Source organism: Electrona antarctica, assembly GCF_951216825.1.
Source record: "Electrona antarctica genome assembly, chromosome: 2".
Classification (NCBI taxonomy): domain Eukaryota; kingdom Metazoa; phylum Chordata; class Actinopteri; order Myctophiformes; family Myctophidae; genus Electrona; species Electrona antarctica.
In genome coordinates, this window is record NC_136807.1 from 21,380,779 (window position 1) to 21,392,180 (window position 11,402).

The 11,402-nt window shown below is 42.7% G+C and overlaps 1 protein-coding gene across 1 annotated transcript; it reads right to left on the bottom strand.

Moving 5' to 3' along the window:
- Positions 1-222: 222 nt before the first annotated feature.
- marchf9 (membrane-associated ring finger (C3HC4) 9) lies at positions 223-9,440 on the bottom strand (the record flags this gene model as incomplete). The annotated part of the gene is made up of 4 exons (XM_079522901.1): positions 223-551; positions 1,039-1,231; positions 3,362-3,517; positions 9,105-9,440. 4 exons carry the CDS (start codon positions 9,438-9,440, stop codon positions 223-225), a joined length of 1,014 nt encoding a protein of 337 aa, XP_079379027.1.
- Between the last annotated feature and the right edge of the window lie 1,962 nt (positions 9,441-11,402).

Below are 11,402 nucleotides of genomic sequence, written 5' to 3' on the forward strand. Positions count from 1 at the left end.
TCATTATTGTCATCAGTTCTTTAGTCACTGAAAAGGAGCATCTGGCTTCCTTTGTTATAAGAAACAAGAGGAGAAATCCTCAAGAGTTTGCTGTCTGTTGATGCTCCGGGCATCTCGGAGCTCACACCTCTGAGTCTTTTCATACATTAGTATGTTAGGTCCCTAAGTCCCTCAACACATCAAGACATACAGTGTATGTGTGTCACACATACTCAGTCACACTCATACGGTGGTGACCCTCATCACCACCTCTCGGTTGGCCGCGGCACTGATCCGTGGATCGTTGGGCCGCAGCTGGCTCAGGATGTGCAAGATGGTGTATCCACAGTGGTGGTTTAGAATAGTTCTTAGCCTCCTGCTCTGTCGCCCTCCGCTGCTGCTTCCCAGGCCATGGGGGTTACTGCGGGAACCACGGCCCCCTGTCTTGTTGGAACTCAATGGGTCCCCCAAGTCCTTTGATTTCTCATAGTTCAGTACTTTCCATTGTTGATTGACAGCTTGCCATCGTTTGAAGATTCTGTACACCGATGAGCCCTCATGGATTATAAGACCTTGAAATGAAAAAAGATGAAGATGAACAGATGAATTGATATACTGAGCCAAAATCAGATGAAGAAATCTGTGAGGGGGAATTAATTCAAACCCATAATTTGCATCAAGTGTTATACAAAGCGCCTGTGAACATACGGCCCTGTACATTGCAACTGATCAGAAGAGACTGTTGGTAATAATCACTGTGCAGAAATCTGATGCCATCTGTTCTCAGTATTTTCTATCACAAGCAATTCATCATTTCAGGAGAACAATCCTGCAGGTTTCACTGTAGGATCTCTACAGCTTCTTTCAGATAAAAGAGAATTTATGAAACATCTTTGAATGTTGTTGCAAATATATCTAGTATCTACATAATATATCTACATTTTCTGTACTCTAGTGCAGGGGTTCTCAACCTTTTGGGCTGAGGACCCCCAAAAGTATTTTGGCTATGTCTCGCAACTGTTTCGGTATTTAAGCATGAAGCAGGAAGGTGCCCTTTACCTATGCAGACAATGTCCATGAAGCCGTACATGCCGTAGCAGATCTGGAAGAGCAGGTCTTGGCGCTGCCATTTGGCAGAAGGACTGAGGGAGGACCAGATGAGCCAGGAGATACTGGCAATAAGGAACAGGGAACCCAGAATGATGGCGGCAATCTGTACCTTCTCTATCACTGTCAGGGAGATGGCCTGCCACTGGAGAGGAGGAAGAAACAACAATGTATCAGCAATCACTGCACACTTATAGTCATTATAGTGTACAAAAGACCCAAATGGACTTTGGTTCCATGGTTGCAAATTGCTTGAAATTGCTTTCACACAACTCTCAGAGTAACAATTGTGCAGTATAAAGTCACACAGAAGATGTTATGTTTATTGAAATGTTCAATAAACAGTATACAAACTGGGGGGGGGGGGGCGCCGCGAAAAATCTTGCTTGGGGCGCCAGATTGCTCAGGACCGGCCCTGCAGAGAGCACAGCAGTACCGTTTCCATCCTGGAGGCAAATCTTTCCGGTGATAAAATGGCCACCAACGTAATCAAAAAAGTCAACCAAAGAACAAGATTCCTATACAGGATCTCCTCACTGGTCAACAAAAACAACTTGAAGACCCTAACAGGAGCCCTCGTACAAGGTTTCTTCGACTATGCATGCACCTTCTGATACCACAGCACCTCTAAGGCCCTTAAAACTAGGCTCCAGACTTCCCAAAACAAACTGGTCAGGCTACTACTTGGCCTCACTCCCCGAACCCACCTCACCCCTGCCCACTTTGACAGGCTGGAATGGCTTAGGGTTGACGACAGAGTACAGCATCTTGCAATGGGTCTGGTCCACAAGATTCGATACACCACCAAGATACATGTATATGTACCTGTCTAAATACTTCCTTAATGTCAATGAAGTCCACACCCACAACACCAGAGGGAGTTCAACAAACCATGTGCAACCCAGATTCGGCACAAACAAGGGACTAAATTCATTTTGCTCCTATGCCACCAAAATGTGGAACGCCCACCCCTTTTACCCCTCACTGTATATGTTTCTTTTCCCTTTTTACCTCCTCTATGATGATTTCCTGTTTTGATATATATATAGTTGTGTATATTCGTACGTCTCTAATTGTTTTGATGAATTGAAAATGGTGGGCCCTATTGTAAACAAGTGTAATGCTTTATGGTGTCGTCCACTCACAGTTAACAGTTGTTGTATTGAGTTGTACTTGAAATGTACTGTAATTCTGCAAACTGTTAATAAATCAATCAATCAATCAATCAATCAAAACCGTATATAGCGGTAGTGGTTCTCAAACGTTTTCATGTCAGGAATCCGCAAATGGATATTAGCCCGTGGACACCCATCTGAAAAGATATACCAGTGACCCCCATAAGAGAAGATTTTTACGCCCATAGCAGTTTTAATTTCAAGGATCACTTATTTGATATGCATTACACCACGGACCCCCATTTAATAGCTTTTTAAAAAATCTCTCTCAAAATCATCAGAGTGTACAATTTGTACAATTTGTATCAGTAGAGACTTTTCCCCATAGGGGGGGGGGGGGAGGGGGGTTAAGTGTCTTTCCAACTTTGTCTTATACAGTTGGAGGCCATCGATATTGTCCTTTTCTTTTTGCTGAGGTTTGCGTGATCTGCGCAAAAGGACAGTTAACCCATTTTGGGCGGGAACCCCTTTTGGTGTTTTAAACATTGTTATAATTTAGCTATTGAAAAATAGCAGATCTACAAGCTCATAGCGCGCCACCGAGTGGCGCGCTACGAGCTTTGTAGGTCTGCTATTTTTGAAAAATCGTGAAAATATTTATTTCAGAAAACTAGAGGATTTAGAAGGATTTTTTAAAATTTTGAGGTCAGGCCTAAATAAATGGGTCAAATGATAAGGGACAATATCGGTGGCACCCAACTGTACCTAACCAGTTTGTCTCTCAATCAAAGTTGGACTTGATTTGTCATAATGAATGATGTTGACAGTCAAAATGCAGCATGCTGTATTGGCCTGCTTGCTGTATTGGCCTGCTTGCTGTATTGGCCTGCTTGCTGTATTGGCCTGCTTGCCATTTCACTGCAGTTTGTAATTTCAATTTGCCATCTCGAAATGATCTAATCTGGACACAGCCCTGTGGGCTGCAGTGGTTGATTCGTTCAAATTTAGCAAGACCAGGGAATTGGGGGAGGGGATGTGAAGTATCGTTGTTAACCTTAAAAATAAAATACAATAAGAAATACATTCAGATAGCGAGCCTATAGGCCCACTGTCTACATTGTATGAGCTATGCAGTGCATAAACGGCTCCATTGTTGTTACCTGCAGTGGGTTCTTGGTGCTGATAGCTAGGACCTGGTACTTGAAGTAACAGAGCTCACAGCTCCATGAGCCCCGTTCACTAATCCAGCGGATGAGGCAGGGCTGGTGCGTGTTGCGCACTGAACCGTCACAACGACAGGGGCTCAACAATTCTCCCTGCAGGACATAAGTTAAAGAAAAACATGTTACATGACATACGATACAGTAGGCTACACATTCCTGGGGAAATAACCACATAAACCCTAGCTCTGGTCCATAGTAGTACGCTATGGACCAGAGCTACATAAACCCTATCCTCTTAGTTGCATCTGTACTTGGACCACTTTTCTCCACTCTACAGCAAATGTATTTGTGGGCTTGTAGATCTGCTATCTTTGGCTAATGTTCCCCCCAGAATATGGATGCTGGGGTTTCAAGTTAACATCATTGCCATCAAGACTGTATCCTATCTATCTATCTATCTATCTATCTATCTATCTATCTATCTATCTATCTATCTATCTATCTATCTATCTATCTATCTATCTATCTATCTATCTATCTATCTATCTATCTATCTATCTATCTATCTATAAATGCACCATGTCTCTTCAAATTCGACACACGCGTTCCACATCCCCACAGGGAGTGCAGTGCCCAGTGCCGAGTTGGCCGGACCCACGGTTGTCCAGAACCGCCACAAAAGGCCTCTGCCCGGGCTCTGGAGAGGGCCCCTGCCCAGGGTCCATATATGGAGTTGGCCTGTTCTGACACCACAACACTCCATATTTGGGCATGCCTGACACAGAACTACATATATAGGAATAAAGGGACACAGAGAGACAGATCCAGAAATCTCCATGTATGGGCATGAAAGGGGCACAGACAGATGGGTGGAACGGGTACTCTGACACGGGTACAACAGGTATTGCATAGCCGGGTGGGGCATGGATCTCCAACTTCCATCATTACAGTCTTGGTGCTCTACAGCCGGGCACCAGTCTAGTATATTAAAATTGGCTTAAGGGAGGACCGAGTTGTTTGGATATGAGGTTGTGACCATATAACACCAGTCCTCTGCAACCTGCACTGGCTCCCGGTCAAAGAACAACTACAAGGCTAACTCATTCCACTGTTTTTATTGATTTTATTCCTTGGTGTTTTTGAGGGGCACTATAGCTCCTCCAACGTCATATGGCAGCCAAGTCTATGGACTTTTAATGTTTGCTTACAGCAGTAAACGTCATGTGACGTCATGTGGTACAAAAAAGTAGTTTTTATTTGTTATTTCCTCTTGCCCCCCATGTAAAGCGTCTTTGAGTATTCAGAAAAGCGCTATATACATTTGCGATATTATTATTAAAGGGGACATAGGTAAACATATACAGAGCTCAAACACAAAAGGGACATAGACAGGTACAACGGGTATACTCTGACAAAGCCCCTGACATTATGATCAGTTGGATCCGCATAGCGTAGGTGTAGAGGGCCCCAACCTCTAGTTACTAAAAATGTACTACAGTATGTGTTGGAAAGATGTGTGGATCATTAGTAAATCAATGAATGGACACAGCTTGATGCTGAGGTCTGTTGGCAAGAGGGCTTATTACCACTCAGCAGCAACAGTGGGGAGTAGGGAGATTTCAAGGGTAGGCAGGTGAAGGAGAGGTGAGCCACATGCAGGCTCAGGGTGAACTCAATCAATACCAGCCCTCTGCACCACCCAAAACAAGCAACACCCTTCTGCTCAAACAGGAGGGCGATGACTTTTTAATGGTGGTCAAACAAACACTTCGCTCTATCAAAGGTAGAGGAGAAAGTTAAACTGTTTAAGGCATAGTATGTGACTTTGCCCTTTGTTTACGTAAATCAATAAATATTTTTTTTCCCTCTATACCAGCAGTTATCAGCCCCTGGAGTTGTGTGGGGTGTTTACCTATACAGAAACACAGCACTGTTTACTGTTATGTTTTAGTAGACCATAAATGTCTGCCCTGTCTGTCTAACAAAACAAAACAAAACAAAACACACACACACACACACACACACACACACACACACACACACACACACACACACACACACACACACACACACACACACACACACACACACACACACACACACACACACACACACACACACACACACACACACACACACACACACACACACACACACACACACACACACACACACACACACACACACCGAGAGGTCAGTGTGTTTCTCCAGGTAAACACCACCATGTGAAATCATTTACTGTGTATAATATATACAAATAGGTCAAATCATTATGGCCATATATAAGTAGTGAACCAGCAATCTGCAATGACACCAATTATACATAGGAGGGCTTTATGTATATAGCCCTACATTTTCTCAATTTGGTACTCTATTTTGCCCCATCTGGCATTGTCCAATAAAAAGTGTCCAACCGAACAGAGATTTTATTTGGCAGATGAGTTACATGTTAACTTGCCTGCTGACATTATTAAGATACCATAAAGAAGGGCAGAAATATATGAAGATCTAAATAAGAATTAAATGAAAGACAACATTTTGAAAATGTCATGTGTTGTTGAATGGCCCTCGTGTTCTGAGGCAGCCAGTGGCCTCAAAGCTTGAGTACAATGGACCATAATGGAAAAAAGCCCCTTGGGATTTGTATGTACTTTTAGCAAAACCTTTGACTGTACGACCCGTACTGTTCATAATCTTGTTAATGAAGTATTCAATGAATCAAATCAAAGCTACAGAGAAGATGCTCTTGTGTGCCATTGGAGTAAAAAGGATTAAACCAGGGAATTCCTCTAAAATGGCTGAGATCAGGGTAGAATGATATTCTGGGGAATGAAAACAAGCTATTAATTAGCAGAAAATCAATTAGCAGAAAATCACTACTATGACACATAGGCAAGTGAAGGGGCAAATCACAGTTTGAGGAGAGAGGGGAATGATTCAATACACCTGAATCCAGTTGCATCGGTCCTGCATCATCCCTTTGCTACTGTACATGATATGACAGAGGGGAACGAAAACTGAAGACCTGAAGGAAAGACTGAAACTGATATTCTACACTGTAAAAAGGTTTCATAGTGTACACTGTATATAATTAGTGAGACATTCTGAGCATAGCAATCTGCAATGACACCAATATATGTATATAGCCCTAAGTCTCAGCATCTGGAGATGCTTAATTCATACTCCATCATACGACAATGTCATGTGCTAAAAATAGCAGATCTACACGTTCACAAAATAATGTGTTGTGACATTGACATTCACTGTTAATGGGACTTTTGTGTTGGACAGTTTTTCGACAATGAATAAAGTTTGTTTGTTTGCACTGTGTAGTTATCCATGTTTACAAGACATACAAGACATATTTTGACCCTTATTTATTTATGCACATAATTTGATCCCAGTGGAGCAAATAAAATGATCATGAATTAAATTAAGTCAAATACTTTTCAATCTGCATCTCACCCTTTGAGATTCTACAGTAACACAGCAAGGCATACACAGAATGAAGCTTTAAAGGTCCAATTCTCAGCTAGAAGGTTCTAGGCAGAAAGTTATCTCAGAAAGTTCTATCCATACACAAAATGAGACCCTGTGGAAATACTTTAGAGTGAACGACGAAATTGGTCCACTGAACAGCAAGATCAGTCATCACTCACAGTTCTCTCTCACTCTATACATTATTCTTAGACGGAACAATCCAGAGTGTTCAAGTCTTTAGTGTAGAAATGGAGCTGTAATTCTTTACATTCCCAGAGTAACACTCGGGATCTTACTGTGTAAATACTAACGGCACCTTTCAGTTTCAAACAGACCTGTCCTGTATACATACAGCAGCCTCCAATCTGAACATTACATTGCTTTTTCCTCACAATGACTATTTCTATATTGTGTTATACTTGTGGGAACAAGTATAATACACACACACACACACACACACACACACACACACACACACACACACACACACACACACACACACACCCCACACACACACACACACACACACACACACACACACACACACACACACACACACACACACACACACACACACACACACACACACACACACACACACACACACACACACACACACACACACACACACACACACAGTCATGACTGGCACAGCTTGGTGGAACTACTACACAATGTTAAGTAGAATCAATGGCACAGCTATTGTACCATGGCCTATACTGACAGCTTTGACAGGCAGCTAATAAGGATTCATATTCAATTCAGCCCACAGAGCAAGGTGATCTTATCTCTGGGTAATTGGCCCACTGACAGCGACATGATTCTGTCCCCTGTTGTGACCTGCTTGAATAATGAAATAACAATGATGGCAAAGTGTGTGTTTGCGCCCAGCCCATATCCCCACTGCCACCAACCCCATTCCCACTGCCACCGACCCCATCCCCACTGCCACCGACCCCATCCCCACTGCCACCGACCCCATCCCCACTGCCACCGACCCCATCCCCACTGCCACCAACCCCATTCCCACTGCCACCGACCCCATCCCCACTGCCACCGACCCCATCCCCACTGCCACCGACCCCATCCCCACTGCCACCTGAGGGAACATGGCAATTTCCCCCTTCATATAGACTTAGGACTGAGACATGAGTGCTGTTAAGGTGGATAAGTTATAATATCATGCCTGTCTGATACACTGATGAGCATGGTTGTCTGATACACTGATGAGCATGGTCTTTGTGTCTCGATGCTTTGTTTGTGTGCGTGCTCTCTTTGTCTATAGCTAAAAGAGACATCTACTGTAGGCGCCACGTTGCACGATGAGTCACCTTGTCTGGGAACCAGAAGCCCAAACATCAGCCTTTTGTTAACAGATGTTGGATTGTGACAAATCTTCACTCATGTGTTGCTCATTGTGACATGGATATCTAAATGGATATTATCCACAACAAAGCCACATGTATTGAATGTATGTATCAACTCTTTCCATGCCTCTCCAGTTTACTATGCCTTACAATATAAACTGAGACAGATGCCATGCATTAGCACATGTGCTGTAATAACACCATAGCCCTATCTTGGGGTAGTGACTAAGTGGTAATATCCATCTGTTCTCAAACAGGATTTACAGTGTTTCTAATTATCTCAGACTTCAGGTTTACCTGCTGAGCCAGGCGGTACAGGTTTCTGCACATCTGGTGAGACCAATATTTGGCTGCAGACCAAAGAGCTGTATAGGTATTGTATTGTATTGTTTTGTTTTGGCTCTGTACTATGGTGCATAACATTTTGACAAGTAAATGTAAAAAGAAAGATAAATAGATTGATTTATGTGTTGCCATGGTCAATATAAACCTTTTGTATACATAAAATAACATTTGTCAATGATTCTTAATACAAATCAATCAATCAATATTCAATTGATTAAGAGATTAACACAATCATGTAATTTTGCTCACTCATTTCATGTAGCAGACCTAAATGGGTAACTTTCTTTGTTGCTATGCTGGCCAGATTTCAGTTGTTCTGGAAATGCTGCCTCTAATAGCCCATACTGACCGTTTTGGAAAAGAAACAATGTGTTGTTGTGATGTTAGGCAGTGTCAACTGTGTCATTACAAATTCGTTTTTTATAAGAAGGAAATGTATGTTGCACTACTATTGTCAGAATTCACCAGATTATTTTATTTAAAAACAGGGCAGTCATAGGAAAGCAGACGAATGTGGGGCAGGGTGTTTGGAGCTCAGCATTGTGTACCTGCTCTGGGCCTTGGAAACAGATCCGACATTGGGGCGTGCGCATGCTGCTCGTAGTGCTGGCCAACGACACGGCGTCCAGGCCCACTTGCAGCTTGGGGTCCTTCTCCTCAAAAGCCAGGCTCCGTGGCCGCGGATCGCTGCCATAGTACTCTTCCTCGTCATCCCGGGAATGGCAGTCGACAAAAGGCGGCCAGCCGCAGCCGCCCATCCCTAGACCTCGCATGGTTGTTGTTGGCTGTGTCTCTCCGTCTGTGCTGGACTGTCTCGAATCGGATCGCATAAAAACCAGTACTTTCAGTTCATTAAAAAACATGCGGATCCGGTACTTGAACATGTTTGGTTACATAAAGAATCCTTCAGAATGCAATACAACCTGTTTATAGCCTATAGTGTTTTCTCTCTCTATATCTCTCTCTTGTTCGATCTGAAGCGTGGCCTTTTGTTCTGTTATTATTATTATTATTATTATTATTAGTAGTAGTAGTATTATTATTATTATTAGTATTATTATTAGTATTATTATATATCAGGGGATTTCATTGTAGCATTTTTTTTATAGCTAACAGCCTACTGTAGGCTTTCTGCTATTTGGAAAACCAAGAGAAAAAGGACCCAGTCTTGGTTCTTCCCCCACTGATGGCATGTGTGTCTAAGCCAATGCGGATGAAAGATCTTTCTGTTCAGCTGGCTGACATACTCTTTCAATATTAATTCCTCAACAACTCAGGAATTACAGTCTAAATGTATCTTCCCCGGTAGCCAAGTGCCATATCTTAGACCATTTAATGTCAATTGTCCATTTTCTTCACTATCGATCTAGAAGACACAGCATCAGATGCACTGGGCTTGCAGCAAAAAATAGCCTACATGTTTTGCTACCCAAAGCAGAAGACTGCGAGAGAGTGGACGATTGGAGGAGCAAGCAACATAGAGCCAGGAAATGTAAGATGGGATCTAAAATACGACATTCCATCCATACAGTCATATCTGGGACTCCTGTCTAGAATCATAATCCAATAAAGGATGCTAAAGATTAAATTGAAGTTAGATTTTAGACGATCTTTATTGTGTCTTTTGTATTGCCCCTCACTAGCATCTCAAACGGCAGATAATGTTCCCTTTTTTCTATTTAATTTCCTTTGTAGTGTTTCTTGTTGATCCATGAAGAATCGGTCCAGTTCCCCCAACAATCCACGTCGAGGTCCAAAACACAATCCTTTTCATTTGCATTTTCAGCTGTACATATTAGGAAAACAGCTAAAGCCAATGGTTTCCCATGTCTTCAACCGTTCATTAGCATTTCATTGCAACCCAAAATGTGGTAGTGGTAGCGGATGTCAACGCAAAGAAAAAAAATACAAAAAACAAAAATGTTGTTGTTGTTCTTTTACTTAGAGATACGCATGAAGATGTCTTGGCATCCGAGAGCAATTACAGCAGTAATGGCATTGATTATTGGATCAGGATAGATGGTGGTGGTGGTGATGATTTTCCTCCCCGAAATGGTCGGCTTTGAGATTGAATCAACGCAGCACCTACTTCCGGATTAATACTCGAATAGAAGAAGCTGACTGTCATCTTGTTTACTTGTTATTTTCTCGCTCTAAAGTCATATATCCTCCTCCGACGGACGGGTGATGTGCTTCCAGTAGTTGAGGAGAGAAGGATCTGCCTTATTGACAAGGCGCCGCTGTCCGAGGTGCTGATCTCCCCAGTGACGCGCACGCAGCAGCCACATGGACCAGGCGCCCGGGAAATATAAAAGACACTGGCTTTGGTATAAAACCATACATCTCTCTCTCTCTCTCTCTCTCTCTCTCTCTCTCTCTCTCTCACACACACACACACACACACACACACACACACACACACACACACACACACACACACACACACACACACACACACACACACACACACACACACACACACACACACACACACACACACACACACACACACACACGCACACACACACACACACACACACACACGTTTGACCCACGTGTCTATTTGAACCAAAATAGGCCATTTTGAGTTTAAGTCCAAATTTCATTCTGACCCCTCCACGAAAAGGCCTAGCTGTTCTGACCCCATATCCATCATTTATACATTATGGATAATTAGTTATTCATCTCAACTGCTTTACCCACATTAGAGTATCACCAGGAGTCCAGCATATGCTCCACATATCAATGTTGTTATAAACAGGCAAAACGATGTCAACTACAGAAAATAACAGATTTTAAAGATAACAAAGATAACAAAGCCTGCATACCAGGGTCTGCAAACTTTG